We start from the raw sequence: 19,382 nt of genomic DNA, 5'->3' as shown, positions 1-19,382 counted from the left end.
GCGGGTCCCTGGTCAGCTACCGACTATGAACAGACTCTTCCAGTACCCTAGAGGATGGATTTCTAGCAAGATCCCCTGGCACAAACCCTCCAGCGAAGTCTGGATTTCAGTTCTGGGGTGCATGGTGGATGGGAGGAGGTTCTTCATTGGGTGCTCTATCTAAACTCCTTATATCTGCTATTTCTCTATCTGGTAGAGTTTTCTCTATTTCTTATAAGCCAATCCCTCATTATCCCAATTCCCTGTCATTGCTAACAATCCTTTATCTTAAACTTTGCCTGTTCAAATTACTGTGCGCCTCCTCTCTCCTGATCGGAACTAGACTGAGACAATACCCCCAGAAGCAAAATGAAAATCAAACACCTTTTTAAAGACACTTTATTGGGTACTTAATATAAACAGAAGTTTCCCATGACAAAAAGTTTAGCCGTACAGAAATGAAATAAGACATTTAAAGAAATGGAGATAATTTACATAATTGGGATTTAGGTAGCTAAGAAAAAGGAAAGCACATAGATTTGTCTTAAGCTTTTCTACTGCTACAAACAGTTCAAATCATCATAATCTGTTTGTTTACATTGTGATGAGCAAGATGTGTGCTTTATAATCCTGGGAGGGTCTCTGCAGTTCCCCAGATACTGAAAACTGGCTTAATGCTAAATTAAATGCAGGACAGTCACAGACAACCCACTTACAAGTTTTACTTCCCTTATTCAGTAAAAAAATTTTCAAATCCTTCTGTCATCTTTAGGGAAACATTTCTCAATTGTTTAAGTAGCATTCAGAAAACTATGAAAGGGAGAAGAACAGTTCACTAACCAAGATCATGGGCAAGTTACATTACGTCACTGGGCACCAGTTTCCTTATCTGAGAAAGGAAGATAAAGACAGCGCCTACCTCACAGGGTTCCTGTCAGGACTGAATGAGTAAAGATATGCAATGCACTTAAACTTATGCCTACCAAGTAAGTGTATGCTCTTATTCCCATCACCACGATCCTATTGCTGAAATGCTATTACTTTTACAACTATAAAATAGACACTACATAATTTCAACAAGAGAATCAACATTTTATATAAGCAGTTAGGCTAAGTAAGCGGCAGGAAAAATGTCCTGTATGTCCAGTAGCCTTATACCAATATGGGATTTAGTCAAGTAGTGACTACCTGCATCAGAAATACCTACCATCTAAGTAGTTTCTCAGGCAAGTTTTGCTAACATTTTAATTCTGTTAGTAGTAAACATAAACTTTATAAATGTTAAGCTTATGTAACTTTATAAAGGTATAAATATTGTCAATGGCATAATAATAATCATTCAAACTTCTTATATGTTAGAATGAAGGCTCTTTTTTAAATTTATTTATTTTTAATTGAAGGATAATTGCTTTACAATATTGTGTTGGTTTCTGCCATATATCAACATGAATCAGCCATGGGTATATACATGCCCCCTCCCTCTGGACCTCCCTCCCACCTCCCACCCCTCGAGGTTGTCACAGAGCCCCAGTTTGAGTTCACTGAAGGCTATTTTTTTTTCCTAAGAATTTGGGATTGCAGAAAAAGTGAGGTTTCCTCAAAGTTTAGTGAGTTTTTTTAAGTTTTATACCTTAGATATTATCTTTGGGTTTAACCCTTACTGATGGACAGCTACATAACTTCAGACAAGGGTTTTTGCCTTCTCAAATCCTAGTCTCTTCTCCTGTAGCATGAGAATGGCAATGCCTATGATGAAAGAGGTCACAAGAATTAAATGACATAGAGAGTTCCCTGGCAGTCCAGTGGTTAGGACTCGGCACTTCCACTGCAGGGGGCCCAGGTTTGATCCCTGGTTGGGGAACTAAGATCCCATAATCTGTGCGATACAGCCAAAAAAAAAAAAAAATTAAATGAGATAATGTGTATAAAGCTGGCATCACGCATGACATCACCACTGCTCAGTAAGGGAAGGAATCAATCAGCCCTTCTTGTCACTACTGCTGAGGATTTTATTACCTAACTTTTTGTCTTATTAATTCCATGACCTCTTTTTTAAACAAGTATGTGTCAGGAGGAGATCCTATAACATCGATGTGTGTCTTATAGAAATTAACCAGAACCTGAAGGTAATTCAAACTTAGCCGCTCACACGCCAACTTAATATTTTCTTTCTCTCTATCTTCCTTTCCTTCCAAAATAAATGTCTCCTTTCTAAGCTCAAAGTGAAGAATATGTGAATATTTCTCAATGGACTCTTTTACCTTTTTTTCATTGTTTGACTGAGAACCACCTTGAGCATTCTTTATACAAAGTGTGGTAATTTCACCATCCACTGTCTCTTGACATAGAACATGAAATCTTCTCAGTGTGCTTTCATAAAATTTTGTCCTCTTCTTCAGGTAAAGGAAAGTATCTGTGTCAAGAACAAGACTTTCTCCTCTTTTCGTAGTCTCGGGTGTCAACGACCTGGGTGGCTTTAAAGCGTGACTGCTTCTCCGTGTACTTCCCCTGGGGCTCTGTCTATTGCTACTGTTTTCTAAAAGAAAACTTGCTTTTAATAGCAAAGATTCTTTGAGCTTCTCGATAGCCAGAAATGTTCCTTGAACAGAGATTCTTCCGTTGGCTTCCAAAGGACTGAAGCATAACGTTGGGATTTCCCTTTTCAGGTCCATTACCAGACTTTCTAGACGGATTTGACTCCGAAAAACAGAAAGATCAAGGACAGCCTTTACAGAGCTAAAGATCTAAAATTAAACAGAGAAGTTAAAACAGCACCACCTAGGGGAAAGACTGCATAAATCCAATCTTGTTTTGCCACTTTCTGTCTGCCCAGCAGCAGCCCTAACCAGGCCTCCAAAGCCTCACACAGTTTTGCTTCTTGCCCCATAACTGCCCATTACAGGGGCCCCACAACCTATCAAGGCCACAGTGTTCCATTTGGGGTTCACAGTTCCTCACTGGATTCCCCCAAATAGAGTGGATTAAATATTATTTAGAGGCAGAATGTTTTTTGAATCAAAGTTTTAAGCAGAATGCATAGATAAACCGTTCCAGTGGTGCTCGGTGGATAGGGGTCCCTGGAGAGAGCCCTCCCTCCTCATGAGAAGGTCATTGGATGGCTGCAGAGAACCCTACCTTTGTTACAGAATAGTTTTAAATCAATGCTTTGAATTTTACTTTTTCCTCTTACTTCCTCCTTACCCGTGTCTTCAAAGCTCCTTTTTAATGTTCATCCAAATTGGTATTTTACCCCACAAAATAAGTCTTCAGATAGATGCCAGACATCATCCATGACAGTATAAGAGCTCATTGTCACTTTAAAAGTATCAAGAGCATCATAGAAAAACAGGAAAACAGAACAAGCAATAACCAAAAAACTTTCAAGACACAGGCCTTTAACACTGACCCAGGTTAAGGAGCTTGCACTTTCTTTTCTAGAAGTCATGGGGTGAGGGTGCTTTGTGCCTCCTGTGTAGGAGACACCTGGCAGAAAACATGGGATCTAGACAATCAACATGGCTTCAGCATCATACCTACCTTTTCACTGAAGTGGGAGACTATGAGTTGAGCAGATCCAGCCATGCCTGCTAGAGAGTGTTTCTTTTTTCTGACGACATTCTCTGCAACTAAGTGGAAGAGGGACCATCAGAAAGGTTTGTGGATACAGTAATAATTATTTTAAGGAATAGTAATAGAGATGTTCAGTTCTTTTAAAATACCTAAGATTTTTTCTGTTTTTCCTCTAAATTCAGCATTTAAATCCTTTTTCCTTCTAGTTTAACATATTAAAATTTATACATATATATATATAAAACACATGCATGTTATGTATGTTACATATATAACAAACACCTAAAAGTAAATCCCCCACCACTCTGTTAATTATGGTCATGAGGAGACTTCACCTTTCTGAATCCAGGATATCACACTATCCCGGCTGGTTTTCCTCTGAGTCACTGGCTGACCTGCTCAGTCTCCTTCACTAATTCTCCTTCCCTCCGCGTTCTCTCAAGGCATTGGCATGCACCATCCATGAGGCTACAGGGGTGAACAGCTCCGCAAACCCAACTTTCTCACCTATGTCAGGTGTAGGCCAGGAAGAGAATGGCTCAACGTGACCTCAGGTCCAAGCCCCATTTCCCCAGTCCAACTTTCCCATTAATAAAGCAGTGCTTGTTTATGAGATTACAGATAGCTTTTGTGGGGCTTTTTTTTGTATTTTACAAGTTTTCTACGATAAAATGTATCACCTTTATCTCATGATATAAATGGATATAAAATACAGAAAACAAGAAGAAGTCTTTAAGACTTTTTCAGTTACTGACAACTCTATCATAAGGCACTTCCACATATATTCTTCCTAACGCACTACTGCGCCACTTTTATATTCAAGAATAGAAGTACTGTTTTTTAAATTTAAACTTTACCAATCCCATAAATCATTTTGTTGTTGTTTTTGTTGCTGCTGTTGTTTAGTCACTAAGCTGTGTCCTTCTCTTTGTGATTGCATGAACTGCAGCACACCAGGCTTCCCTGTCCTTCACTATCTCAGTTTGCTCAAACTCATGTCCATCAAGTTGGTGATGCTATCCAACCATCTCATGAATTATTCTACTGAAATTCAATTTTTAATTTCATTCCAGAAAGTATTTCTAAGGTTATAAAAATTTGATTTGGAAATACCTGTTTTTTCTTTGAATGTTACATATGCAACTCCCTTAGTTCTTGTTGGATATGTCACATCTTCAACAACTCCACCCCCATTGTCAGTATCTTCAAAGTGAATCTTCACTAATGTGGTCACTAACTGGTCATTAAGATCAACTGGAAGATCAGCAACTACTACAGTTCTTTCAGAAGCTTTGGATTCCTTAACATTCAAAACTGATGCCTGTGAAAGAAACAACAGGACACATTTTAAGTATATGATTCTACTTAATATAGGCAATATTACACACCTGTGGGAAAGGCTATTATATTTCATAGCCTTTATTTAATAAAGGCCCTCTGGGACTGATCAGATACCTGAAAAGAAAAATATCAAGGAAAGGAGCCTGGCCTCACACCATATACCATCATAAATACTATATAAATTTGAGAGTTAAAATGGAAAATGTAAAGCCTTCTTTTAAGAAATGGAAAACACTGCTTAATATTTGTCAGATGTTAGAAAGACCTAAAAATAACTGTAATCACAAAGGAAAAAATTAAGAGAGAGTTTTCTAAATAAATTTTTTTTTTTAAGTCAAGCTAATCACAAAATGTGGTAGTTTGGAGTTGACCACATGTCTTTTTAAATGTAGAGTTGAAAGTACATATGACAATAAGAAATACATTCTCTCTTTTTTTCGGTCAAAACTAGGGAAAAGTCACCATAAAAAAATAAATAAATGAAACCCTACCAATAATATTGGGACTGCAGTGGAGTAAACCCTACCTTTCAGCACACATCTGAGATACAAACCAACCACTGAGAGCACATGCTATTACAGACCATGGAACCCTGGGCACAGAGGATCAGCTGCAAGCAGATCCTTCCCTGAGCTCACTCTCAATTCAGTTCAGTTCAGTTCAGTCGCTCAGTCGTGTCTGACTCTTTGCAACCCCATGAACTGCAGCACACCAGGCCTCCCTGTCCATCACCAACTCCCAGAGTTTACCCAAACTCATATCCATTGAGTCGGTGATGCCATCCAATCATCTCATCCTCTGTCGTCCCCTTCTCCTCCTGCCTTCAAACTTTCCCAGCATCAGGGTCTTTTCTAGTGAGTCAGTTCTTCGCATTAGGTGGCCAAAATATTGGAGTTTCAGTTTCAACATCAGTCCTTCCAATGACCACCCAGGACTGGTCTCCTTTAGGATGGACTGGTTGGATCTCCTTGCAGTCCAAGGGACTCGCAAGAGTCTTCTCCAACACCACAGTTCAAAAGCATCAATTCTTTGGTGCTCAGCTTTCTTTATAGTCCAACTCTCACATCCGTACATGACCATTGGAAAAACCATGGCCTTGACTAGATGGACCTTTGTTGGCAAAGTCTCTGCTTTTAATATATGCTGTCTAGGTTGGCCATAACTTTCCTTCCAAGGAGTAAGCGTCTTTTAATTTCATGGCTGCAATCAACATCTGCAGTGATTTTGGAACCCAGAAAAATAAAGTCAGCCACTCTTTCCACTGTTTCCCCATTTATTTGCCAGGAAGTGATGCAACCGGATGCCATGATCTCAGTTTTCTGAATGTTGAGTTTTAAGCTAACTTTTTCACTCTCCTCTTTCACTTTCATCAGATCAGATCAGATCAGTCACTCAATCGTGTCTGACTCTTTGCGACCCCGTGAATCACAGCACGCCAGGCCTCCCTGTCCATCACCAACTCCCGGAATTCACTCAGACTCACGTCCATCGAGTCAGTGATGCCATCCAGCCATCTCATCCTCTGTTGCCCCCTTCTCCTCCTGCCCCCAATCCCTCCCAGCATCAGAGTCTTTTCCAATGAGTCAACTCTTCACATGAGGTGGCCAAAGTACTGGAGTTTCAGCTTTAGCATCAGTCCTTCCAAAGAAATCCCAGGGCTGATCTCTCTTCAGAATGGACTGGTTGGATCTCCTTGCAGTCCAAGGGACTCTCAAGAGTCTTCTCCAACACCACAGTTCCAAAGCATCAATTCTTTGGCGCTCAGCCTGCTTCACAGTCCAACTCTCACATCCATACATGACCACAGGAAAAACCATAGCCCTGATTGGAAGAACCTTTGTTGACAAAGTAATGTCTCTGCTTTTCAATATGCTATCTAGGTTGGTCATAACTTTCCTTCCAAGGAGTAAGCGTCTTTTAATTTCATGGCTGCAGTCACCATCTATAATGATTTTGGAGCCCAGAAAAATAAAGTCTGACACTGTTTCCACTGTTTCCCCATCTATTTCCCATGAAGTGGTGGGACCGGATGCCATGATCTTCGTTTTCTGAATGTTGAGCTTTAAGCCAGCTTTTTCACTCTCCACTTTCACTTTCATCAAGAGGCTTTTTAGTTCCTCTTCACTTTCTGCCATAAGGGTGGTGTCATCTGCATATCTGAGGTTATTGATATTTCTCCCTGAAATCTTGATTCCAGCTTGTGTTTCTTCCCGTCCAGCATTTCTCATGATGTACTCTGCATATAAGTTAAATAAACAGGGTGACAATATACAGCCTTGACGTACTCCTTTTCCTATTTGGAACCAGTCTGTTGTTCCATGTCCAGTTCTAACTGTTGCTTCCTGACCTGCATACAGATTTCTCAAGAGGCAGGTCAGGTGGTCTGGTATTCCCATCTCTTGAAGAATTTTCCACAGTTTATTGTGATGCACACAGTCAAAGGCTTTGGCATATTCAATAAAGCAGAAATAGATGTTTTTCTGGAACTCTCTTGCTTTTTCTATGATCCAGTGGATGTTGGAAATTTGATCTCCGGTTCCTCTGCCTTTTCTAAAACCAGCTTGAACATCAGGAAGTTCATGGTTCACGTATTGCTGAAGCCTGGCTTGGAGAATTTTGAGCATTACTTTACTAGTGTGTGAGATGAGTGCAATTGTGCGGTAGTTTGAGCATTCTTTGGCATTGCCTTTCTTTGGGATCGGAATGAAAACTGACCTTTTCCAGTCCTGTGGCCACTGCTGAGTCTTCCAAATTTGCTGGCATATTGAGTGCAGCACTTTCACAGCATCATCTTTCAGGATTTGGAATAGCTCAACTGGAATTCCATCACCTCCACTAGCTTTGTTCGTAGCGATGCTTTCTAAGGCCCACTTGACTTCACATTCCAGGATGTCTGGCTCTAGGTCAGTGATCACACCATCGTGATTATCTGGGTTGTGAAGATCTTTTTGTACAGTTCTTCTGTGTATTCTTGCCCTCTCTTCTTAATATCTTCTGCTTCCGTTAGGTCCATACCATTTCTGTCCTTTATCGAGCTCATCTTTGCATGAAATGTTCCTTTGGTATCTCTGATTTTCTTGAAGAGATCCTAGTCTTTCCCATTCTGTTGTTTTCCTCTATTTCTTTGCATTGATCGCTGAAGAAGGCTTTCTTATCTCTCCTTGCTATTCTTTGGAACTCTGCATTCAAATGGGTATTTCTTTCCTTTCCTCCTTTGCTTTTCACTTCTCTTCTTTTCACAGCTATTTGTAAGGCCTCCTCAAACAGCCATTTTGCCTTTTTGCATTTCTTTTTCTTGGGGATGGTCTTGATCCCTGTCTCCTGTACAATGTCACGAACCTCCGTCCATAGTTCATCAGGCCCTCTATCAGATCTAGTCCCTTAAATCTATTTCTCACTTCCACTGTATAATCATAAGGGATTATGATTATAATACACTCTCTCTTAACTTCTTATATTAATGTTTTAATTTATTCCCCAGCTCATTTAGGGAACTGGACCTATAAACTTCTCCCAATGCTTCTATAGGTAGTCCAGCCTGATTGCAGCAAAGCTCAGTTATAATCTATTCCCAAATTATCCCCAAGGAGGACAGGATGTCTCATGGGTCCAAGTCATGGTTGATCGATCACAAAGATGTTTTGGTTGTCAGTTCAGAGGAGTCTGTATACTCAGAGTCAGACTTTACTGGTGATAGGCAAACTGCTCTGACCTCCCTGATAAAGAAAACAGTCTAAGCACACATACAATGTCCTATCCCAAAAGTACATTAAAATAAAAATGAAAATAGAATAAAAAAGAGAATAAATCCAGTTAAGGGGAACAATCAGCAGCACAGGAGAGATTCCAACAAATTTCTTGAAGACTGGAAAGACATAAAAGTATGTGGAAGGATATGACAGGGGAAACCCAGAGTAAAGAAGAGGGGGCTGCAATGGAAAGGGGACAACCTTCTTGGCAGAACCTCAGAAATTAAAAAAGGGACAGAATGATTAGTTGAAAAGCTAGCAGCAAGACAAAACTAAATGAACATTCTAGGGGGAATCTGACTCGCTAGTATGGGTGCTGGCACCCCAGAGCCAACACCCCTCCCACTCTTTCTGGTATTTGAAAAAGCCCAAGCCTAAAGATCATCAGAAAATTAAAGCATGGCATGTTTGGAATAAATTACAGACTACAAATAAAGACTCTGTTTGACACAGCTGTTAGGAATATTTTTTTGTAACTGGAAAAAGGAAAAATACACATGACATTGGGCCAAAAGGAGAAAAAGTAATACAGAATCTATTAGACCCTGCTGTATACAATATTTACAGTTTGCATAATAATATGAACACTCATAAACTTTTAGGCGAATTCTGTAAAAATCTTCAAAATTACAGAAGACTTAAATATGATTACAGAATAATATGGAATCATTCAACCCTCTCAATAGAAGAATAAAGGCAAAACTAACAGAAGTTGAGAAAAAAAGAAAAATCTAACTTACATTACAGAAAATCATGTAAATACTATCAAAATCTTAAGTGTTTTATGAAAGAAACAAAAATAGTCCATAGGAGAATTTAAAATACTATTAAAACTTCCAAACTTGGAAGAAGGGAAAAGCCAGAGTTCACTTCAGTGAAATCCTCATTTATCACAACAGGAATTCTATAGAAAATGACTGAAGTCAATGATAACTGATCTCTCAGTATCTCCTCTGACATTTCAGCCTGTAGTTATTAAAATAGGGTGGCAAAAATGTACCTGCATTTCTTAGAATACATAATATCTTGTCAATCAGTTGATCAATTAACTAATACAGTATTAACTAAGCATGTGCTCTATCCCTGGCAATATGTTGGGTACCAAAGATGACACACACAAGATATAAAACACCCCTTACCCTGAAATTGTTCCACCATAAAAATTTACTGAACATTTATTATGTGTGGGGCACCTGGACAGGCTTTAGGATTACCAAAACACACACAAAGGGGACCTCCCTTATGGGTGAGGAGGAGCCAGACACATATATAAATCATTTTAGCAGTGCTTGGTAGACACAAAAAGAGGAAGGTCTTCTTCTTTACAAGAAGAATAGACCAACAATCGAAAATGTGAGAAGGATACAAGACCATTCACAAGAAAATGCTAAAACACACAATAGAAGCCATTCAGAATTAAGAAGCAAGGTTAATGCTGGCTAAAGCAGTCAAAGAAGACTTCATGAAAGAGAGACCTTGATGGCTGAGGTCAAATTTTAATTAATGGTCAAATTTAATTAAAAATGCAAACAGAGTTCACAGCAAAACAAAGGGACACGAGTGGAGGATGCAAATAGCTTCTGTTGAGACAAAGAAAGCAAAGGTCTTTCGTGTTTCCTAAAAAGGAAATTCATAATTGACTCTTTGTTATGGTAGGTACTTTCAATGGAGCAAAACAGTTTCTTAAAATATTTGGGGACAACTAGATTGCATAGGAGACAGGAAAAATATAAAAATGTGTTCCTCCATCTTGGCCCCAACTGTAAGATGTAATTATCTCAAAATAGTTCTAGAAGAGGGAAAAAAAAAATGACAGACTATTCAGACATTCAGGGAATCTTGTTTCATACAAGATTTGTCTTGACTTACTATGCATCTGGCTCTAACAGTCTGTGGTTAAAGTGGCTAATGAATAAGCATCCTTTTTGTCCTTCATCAATATCAAAGAAAACCTTTCAATCGATTTAAATTCAGAGAATCTTCTTCGCCACTACCTTCAGCAATACTAGTGTCATATTTCTTTATTCAAATGTCTAAAGTTTATCTTTGAAATCAACAGACAGCTATTCATCTCTTCCATCAACCATTAAGAAGAAAAAGAGAGGTCTTGGAGATAGCCCTTTCAATAGTTATCACATGGAGATACAATTTTTTTGAAATAAGAGCAACATTCTGACCAGGAGGTATCAAGGTGATGGCATTTTCCCTGTATCAGTGATACGTTTTAAGAGATTTTTGACCATCCTATCAGAAAGCAAAAAGATATAAAGAAAAACTGAATTTATTTTTGTAAGGAAAGCACTAGGGAGAGATAATTAAATTTATCCACTTCGTTGACTTACATTCCTTTTCTTAAAATTGGTTTCCTTCACGTTGCCTTTACCGCCCACGGTAAACAAAATCACACTTGAAACTCACAACTGCTTTGGCCTTTCTCACCTGAAATGGAGGGCCCCTGCCACTGTTTTCAGGAGCTTGATGGAAAAAAGGAGCCTGCCTGTTTAGTGGCTCTGTCTTGTCCCGCTCTGTGGGACCGCCCTGGACTTTGGACCTCCAGGTTCCTTTCTGACTACGGGATTTCCCAGAGGAGAATACTGGAGTGGGTTGCCATGTCCTCCTCCAGGGGATTTTCCCCACCCGATGGAAAGAACACGGAAGTCTAAATCTTAAATTTGCTAACAGTTCTTGAAAGATGGTGACAACACAAAGTCCTTTGTGTCTAGAGAAAGAACTAAGGCCGCAAGAGAAAAGAATTCCCGCTAAGACACCAGGCTGCTTTCCCAACTTGTGTCCTTGGCTCCAACCCTTCTGGCTGGCCCGTTAACAAAGGAAACGGTGGCCTCCATTTCTGGGCAATTCTCTCCGCTCCTGTTCCCCAAAGCGTGGGAGGACAACAGTTAGCCCTAACACTGCCACTCCTCGACCAAGCGGCTGTGTCCCGGCCAGCTCGGTGCGGGAGGCGGCCGCGGCGATGCGCGCCTTCGGAGCTGGCCGCACAGCCGCGGTCAATTTCAGGAGCGTGCCGAAATGCCACCCCTGCAGGTGCGGAAAGGCTGGACTGGGTTTGCCTCTGGGGTTCCTACTCGCGCCTCCCCCGGTCACCCCTCACTCACGCCCGTCCTCCGCATCTTGGGGGACCGGATGACGGCACGGGGACCACTCCGCCCTGCAAAACCCAAAACAAAAGCAACTTGCCATGGCGGAGGAGAGACTCGCCTTCGGCGGCCGGCGGGGCCCAGAGATGGGGGAGCCTGGGCTGGAGGACAGGTTTTGGTTTCGGTTTTCTCTTCTCTCTTGGAGACCGCCCCTCCACCCCACCCCGCGGTTCTGCGGCCTGGAGGCCTCGGGAGGGGAGCAGGGACCTAGGACAGCGGCTGTCAGGACGCCCCCGGTAGTTTTGCAACTTTTCAAACCAAGCTGGAGAGAGGCCAGAGGATTCCCCGGCGGGAACGCGGGGATTCTCCCCGGGGCTGTGTCCTGTGCGCAGTAGAATCTGAATGATCCTTCTTTACGCCCTTATTATCTCCCTAGCCCTGTTCCCACCACGCCATGCTTGTTTCTCCTCTGTCACCTACCCAGGGCCAGTAGCCACGTGTGCAGGGCGCAGGATGGACGGCTCACTGTCCCTGCCAGAAAAGAGCTCACCACCCTGTCCACCCTGTGCTCAGATTCCTCAGCCAGACACCTATTGGGACACAGGGAATCTATATACATAGCTTCAGAGTCAAAGAGAGCATGAGTAAGAAAAGCAGGTGGCTGACTAGTATGCAGAAATCCAATTCCACAAGAAATACAAGCTGATATCAGAACAGGATCCCTTTCTCTGAGGATTAGATTGGCAAAAATTAAAAAGTGTTGCTAATACCCATTGTTGGCCAGTGTGGGGAAACATCAGTGTTGCTGCAACCGTAGACAGGTATAAACATTTCTAAGGATTTGGGCCCCTCTCAAAAATGTAAAGTGCAAAATAAAATAAAAAGTTAAAATGCATAAATCCTTAGAATTAGCAACTCCATTTTCAGAACTGAACTGAAGTTACAGTGCACAAGAATAACTAAGATATTGTACAGAAATTTTAACCATGCATTGCTTGTAATACAATTTTTTTTCAGACACTGGAATCCACCCAGTTTAACCAAGAATATAACTATTTATTATATGGCCAATGGCACATTTAATGAGCCAGGCCTATGGCTATGAAGATTTTAAAACAATGAGGTAAATCTATGTGTAATTTCCCAATTTATATTTTATATTCAGATCCTACACTTAAAAGCCCACTCTAATGTCTGATAAGCATGTAAAATTTAATGAGAACTTCCTCTCATTCTTCCCTCTTGGTAAACTGCCCTAGCATCCACCAAGGAGCTTAAATTCAAGACTCACTTGTCTTCCTTAATCCCTCTTTTCCCAGCTGGGTTAGTACGTTCCATTAACTGCACACTCTCCAACTTTATTTCTACCACCCAAATCAACTCAGCCTTTCGACCTTGTTCCCCTTCAATTCATTCTGGATACCACACCCAGTAAGATATTTTTAAAATGTACATCAGGTTTGATCACTGTTCAACACTTCATTGTTTTTCCATTGCACTTTGAATAAGATTTACATCCCCACCAAGGGGGGTTTCCCTGGCCCCGCTTCTACCTCTTGGCCTTGTTGGCTCCTCCCTGATATTCACTTAACTGCCTCACTGCTTTCCTTGAAGCCTTAGCTCAAATGAGCCTTCTTCAGAGAGACTCTGATCACCGAGTCCAAATTTGTCCCCCCAGTTATTCATTTCAGTTCAGTTCATTTCAGTCACTCAGTCGTGTCTGACTCTTTGCGACCCCATGAATCGCAGCACGCCAGGCCTCCCTGTCCATCACCAACTCCCAGAGTTCACTCAGACTTACGTCCATCGAGTCAGTGATGCCATCCAGCCATCTCATCCTCTGTTGTCCCCTTCTCCTCCTGCCCCCAGTCCCTCCCAGCATCAGAGTCTTTTCCAATGAGTCAATTCTTCACATGAGGTGGCCAAAGTACTGGAGTTTCAGCTTTAGCATCATTCCTTCCAAAGAACACCCAGGGCTGATCTCCTTTAGAATGGACGGGTTGGATCTCCTTGCAGTCCGAGGGACTCTCAAGAGTCTCCTCCAACACCACAGTTCAAAAGCATCAATTCTTCGGTGCTCAGCTTTCTTCACAGTCCAACTCTTACATCCATACATGACCACTGGAAAAACCATAGCCTTGACTAGACGGACCTTTGTTGGCAAAGTAATGTCCCCAGTTATTATTCCATCTTAATAACACTCACCTCTTTCTAAAAATATCTTCATACCTTCGTTTCTTTTTTCTTAACCTGTCACCTGCACCAACAATGAATAGTAGGGTAGTAGGAAGGGGGACCCCTTCAGGGCAGGAGAGTGGGCTTTTGTCTAACACTCAGAAATGAACTGTCCGAGGAGACACACGTGCTGACAGAACAAAAGATTTTTGGGGGGAGGGGCAATGGGATGGAGAGTGAGAGGGTGAGGGAATCCAGGAGAATCGCTCTGCCATGTGGCTGACAGTCTCAGGTTTTATGGTGATGGGATTAGTTTCCAGGCTCTCTGGCCAATCATTCTGACTCAGGGTCCTTCCTGGTGTGCTGTGCATTGCTCAGCCAAGATGAAATCCAGCAAGAAGGATTCTGGGAGATTGGTAGGCCAAATGGGCTGGCTCTCCTTTTGGCCTTTCCTGAATTCTTCCAGTGGGTAGCAGCTTGTTAGTTAAGATAACTCAAGCAAGTGCCTACTATCAGGCCTGGCCAGGGTGGGCAGTTTTGCTCAATGGTTTCCCTAACAGTAGTACTACTCACCAATATTCTGCTTGTCCTCAATTCAATTTCATGTGGAGGGACTGGCCTTCTCCCTTTGATGCTAGACATGGTCATATGATTCATTCAGCCAAGAAATGTAAAGAGAATTGATATGTCTCATATTTGGATGGGAAAATTTCAGTGCTTTAGCCCAAGAGCCGCCAATGCTCTCTTTGCCTTGGTGCTCATAGAAGCATGTATTGAAAGGAACATGTGTCAGTGAGCCAACACAGAACACAGCTGCAAGAGGGAGTTGCCTGAACCCATAACAAAATTTACATGATTACAAAATAACTTTGATGTTTAAAACCACTGAACCTTTCTTCAGCAATATCACCTAGCATACTCTGACTAATATATTGAAGCCATTAGAATAAAAGAACACCATGAAAATATCTGCAAATCACACATCTGGTAAGGAATTTGTGTTCAGAATACACAAAGAACTCTTACAACTCAAAAATAAGATAACCTATTTTAAAATGGACAAAAATTGAATAGACATTTTGTCAAAGAAGATACATGAATGGCTAATATGCACATGAAAATGTGCTCAACATCATTAGTCATTAAAGAAACACAAATTAAAACAATGAAATATCACTCCATACCGACTGTAATCAAAAAGACAGATAACAGCAAATGTCAAGAATGTGGAGAAATGAGAACTCTCATGCATTGCTGGTGGGGAAGTAAAATGTTACAGCCATCTTTTTAATATAATTTACAGTTTTTCAAAAATGAAGCATAAATTTACCATGTAACCAAGAAAATTTACTCCTGAATAATCCCCCAAGAGAAATGCAAGCAAACACTTACAAGCAAAAATTCATAACATTACACATAATAGCCAAGAAGCAGAAATAACCCAAATGGCCATCAACTGCTTAATAGATAAATAAAATGCATTATGTTGATATATGTATATATATGCACACACACAAGGTAACACTGCTTGGAAATAAAAAGGAATGAAATACTGATACATGCTATAACAAGGATGAAGCTCAAAAAATCCTGCTAAGTACAAAAAAACTAGCCACATAGTGCCACACCTAACCAGAAAAGACAAATACGTGAGGAGAGAAAGTAGAAAAGCAGTGCCCTGGGCTGGAGGTGGAAACAAAGATTAACTGTAGATGGACATGAACACCATAATCCAAGTTGGGATCCTTCCTCTCCAGGGAATAATGAGAGATCTCAGAATAGAGTCAACAATGCAGGGCTGACTCATCTGTGGAATCAAACCTGGCCTAGACTGACCCTTAACATTGTATGTGCCAACTATTCCAACTTGTATGTGCTTATAGCATTCCAGATACACTAAATGACTCCTTGGCATATCGAATATTTCAAACTGAAGGAAATGGGAGGTACTAGAAAGACTTTCCGGAGAAGACAATGGCAACCCACTCCAGTACTCTTGCCTGGAAAATCCCATGGATGGAGGAGCCTGGTAGGCTGTAGTCCATGAGGTTGCTAAGAGTCGGTCACAACTGAGCGACTTCACTTTCACTTTTCACTTTCATGCATTGTAGAAGAAAATGGCAACCCATTCCAGTGTTCTTGCCTGGAGAATCCCAGGGACGGGGGAGCCTGGTGGGCTGCTGTCTATGGGGTCGCACAGAGTCGGACACGACTGAAGTGACTTAGCAGCAGCAGCAGAAAGACTTCCTGAACTTCTCCCGAAGCAGGTCATAAAATCCTCATGTGAGAGGTGCTCTCCCTGTACCCATGGGAAAGGAACATTCTGATCTCCAGAGACAGAGAGAAACAGAGAGGAATCTGAGTGAATAGGCTTCACTAAGCTGGGAAAGATGGAGGGCAGGAGGAGAAGGGGACAACAGAGGATGAGATGGTTGGATGGCATCACCGACCCAATGGACATGGGTTTGGGTAGACTCCGGCAATTGGTGATGGACAGGGAGGCCTGGTATGCTGCGGTTCATGGGGTCGCAAAGAGTCAGACACGACTGAGCGACTGAACTGAACTGAAGCTCCCCTCCTTTTACTATACTTAGCTGATGTTGTTGTTTAGTCGTTAAGTCCTGTCTGACTCCTATGACCCCTTGGACTTAGCCTGCCAGGCTCCTCTGTTTATGGGATCTTCCAGGCAAGAATACTGGAGTGGGTTGCCATTCCTTCTCTAAGGGATCTTCCCCACCCAGGGATTGAACCCTTGTCTCCCACACTGGCAGGCAGATTCTTTACTGCTGAGCCAGTGGGGAAGCACACTTAGCTGATACTCTGTATCTGAACATTGCCCTCCTTCTACAACATCACTCTTCAACTCTAGCAAGGAGACACTCGGGTGTAACCATTTCTTCTGGTCTTAATTTCCTTATGAAGGTTCCCATGTCACATAAAACTGATATTAAATAAATGTGTATACTTTTCTTCTTTTAATCTGTCTTTGTCAATTTAATTTCCATATCCAGCCAGGTACCCTAAGAGGCTTAAGGAAAACTTGTTTCTCCCACACCATGCCAGACTGTCTCTGAGGAAGCATGACTCCAAATGTGCCCAAAATAATTCTGGCAGTTTATTACTAAAACTGCATCCAAAAGAAAAACATTTAACCTCTTATAGTCCCAGTTAGAAAGCCTTCTCTCTCACTACACGTTTTTCTGTCTCACAGCCTAAGTAAAATCAAATTGGCTGACATTTTTCTGAATGTTTTTAATCTGTGATACCAGAAAAACAAAAACAAAGCCTATTACTAGATATGTCACCTGTATCTTTATAATTAATTATCTTCTTAAGATGTGGTATTCATTGTAAAGATTTTCAAAGATAGGATAGAAAGAAAATTATTTTTAAAGGTGTAGCCGTCAGTGCTGAAATGCAGCAGTGGGATAGTCCTTTGTTGCACAATTTATACAAGTATAGACTGATGCCTGCCTTTCCAGAAAGCAATTGTAGCCGTAAGTTAAGACCCTTAAACGTTAACTTAAAAGCCATAAGATCCTCAACATATCAACCTAATAAGTATCACCTTGAAATAAGGTCAGCGCTGCAGAAACATATTGTGTAACGAGATATACAAGGGTTTATGTACAACTTACCACTTCTAAGTGTGAAAAAAATGGAAACAATCTTAATGTCAAACAATTGGGGAAATAATAGCCTAGGATATATTCATAAGATTAAATGTAACATGATTAAAAATGAAAAACTAGAAAAGACATAAAAATATTTTCCATTATCCGTGAGGGTAAATTTTTAATGATTTTTATCATCTTCATTATACTTTGCGTATTTTTCAGGAATAAGCATCCTTTACTTTTAAGTATCAACTAAATATCATTAACGCTATTCACTATACAGTTTTGGCTTTCTGCCTTCCAAGCATATGATGGGATTGAATATCCTAGTTCCTTTACAGTTTGGGTGGAGCCATATATGTAACTCTAGTTCAGTTGTGAATGGAAGGAACATATTTGGACCAAGAATTTCACTGTCAGTTCGAGACTCTTCAAAACTCTTTTTCTCTGGTATTGCATCCAGCAATAAAGCTGGTGGTCACTGAGTGCCTACCATGGGCATTCCTTTTGACCCATCATGGACATGTAGCATGAACAGTAAGTGAACTTTTGTGGTTTTAGGTCTCTAAAACTTAGAGATAATTTATCACATTAACATCACATATTCTAACACAATTAATACAGAAATTGGCATTCTGGAGTATTGCTGTGTGTGTGCGTATGTGTGTGTGTGTGTGTGTGCGTGTGCGCACACGCTCGGTTGTTCAGTCATGTCCTACTCTTTGCAGCCCCATGGACTGTAGCCCAACAGGCTTCTCTGTCCATGGGATTTTCCAGGCAAGAATACTGTATTGGGTTGACATTTCCTCCTCCAAAGGATCTTGTAGGAAAACAAAAAAGAAAAAGATAATCCACAACACAATCTAAAACACTTGGCTTTGGCTCAGAGTCCAAGCAGCAGATGATTAGAAAAGAGAGATTAGAATGGTAGCATATATTATGTAGTGGGAAAACATTTGGTAAAACCATCACACATGATAGCTTGGAAGACAGATAATGTACCTATTAGCTTGAAGTTTTGTGTTTTTTTTTTTTAAGACAGTGTAAAAACCAGAATTAGTAGCATATGTCTCAGTGAGTTTAACAAAGTAATATAAGAAAGAAATGAGCTTAAAAAAGAATTGGCCAGGTTGAAAGCAAGAAAAATGGGGAGTAAAGTCCAAAACTATGGAAACTTGCAGAGTTGGACGTACAATCCTTTTCATTCTTAAATGATAAAACTGAAAAGACCTTTGAGTAAAAAAGGCTGATTAGATCTTCTGCAAGGATAAAATCAATGATCATATCAAGATTTAAATCTGAACAAGTTAAGGTCCCTCAGAGTAAAAATGGCAATTAAGGTTGTGGAATTCAATAAACACTTTCAATTAGACAAACTAATTCAGGGAAAAGAAACTATAAGTGGCCTGATAGACTCAAATCAAGTGAAGACAGGGAGAGAAGAAGGGAGCCAAAAAAGCAGAGAATTACAGCTGTTTTGCTTCTTGGGTCAGAAAGTTCCCCTGAAGAAGGGGTAGGCTATACACTCCAGCATTCTTGGCCTTCCCTGGTGGCTCAGACAGTAAAGAATCTGCCTGCAATGAGGGAGACCTGAGTTCCAATCCCTGGGTTGGGAAGATCCCCTGGAGGAGGGCATGGCAACCCACTCCAATATTCTTGCCTGGAGAATCCCCATGGACAGAGCGGGTGTCAAAGAGTCGGACACAACTGAGCACAACTAAAAACAGAAGTCTAGGAAAACAACCAAAGGTATGGCTATTAGCATATGTAAACTGACCAGACTTTAGTCTATTTTAATAGAGAAAAAGCCTATTAAGTTTTTTTAAATATACCAGCTAACCAGCCACTGGCCCAGG

At 40.9% G+C, this 19,382-nt stretch overlaps 1 protein-coding gene across 1 annotated transcript; it reads right to left on the bottom strand.

Annotated features, from left to right (window-relative positions):
• Window positions 1-360: 360 nt before the first annotated feature.
• On the bottom strand, window positions 361-12,256 carry RBM43 (RNA binding motif protein 43). The gene is made up of 4 exons (XM_061438339.1): window positions 11,835-12,256; window positions 4,663-4,870; window positions 3,517-3,605; window positions 361-2,723 (listed from the first exon to the last, which is right to left on the bottom strand). Exons 1-4 carry the CDS (start codon window positions 11,835-11,837, stop codon window positions 1,992-1,994), a joined length of 1,032 nt encoding a protein of 343 aa, XP_061294323.1. The 5' UTR covers window positions 11,838-12,256; the 3' UTR covers window positions 361-1,991.
• Window positions 12,257-19,382: the final 7,126 nt, after the last annotated feature.

This window comes from Bos javanicus, chromosome 2 (assembly GCF_032452875.1).
Source record: "Bos javanicus breed banteng chromosome 2, ARS-OSU_banteng_1.0, whole genome shotgun sequence".
Classification (NCBI taxonomy): domain Eukaryota; kingdom Metazoa; phylum Chordata; class Mammalia; order Artiodactyla; family Bovidae; genus Bos; species Bos javanicus.
Note: the sequence above shows the minus strand (reverse complement) of the source record. Positions and strands in the feature narration are given on the sequence as shown.

Excerpts from the sequence above, each read along its gene's own strand:
- RBM43 (XM_061438339.1), bottom strand. Across the intron at positions 3,606-4,662 it reads AACATTCAAAGAAAAAACAG|TTGCAGAGAATGTCGTCAGA; the intron begins GTATTTCCAAAT and ends TCTTCCACTTAG. Across the intron at positions 2,724-3,516 it reads TCTCCCACTTCAGTGAAAAG|ATCTTTAGCTCTGTAAAGGC; the intron begins GTAGGTATGATG and ends GTTTAATTTTAG.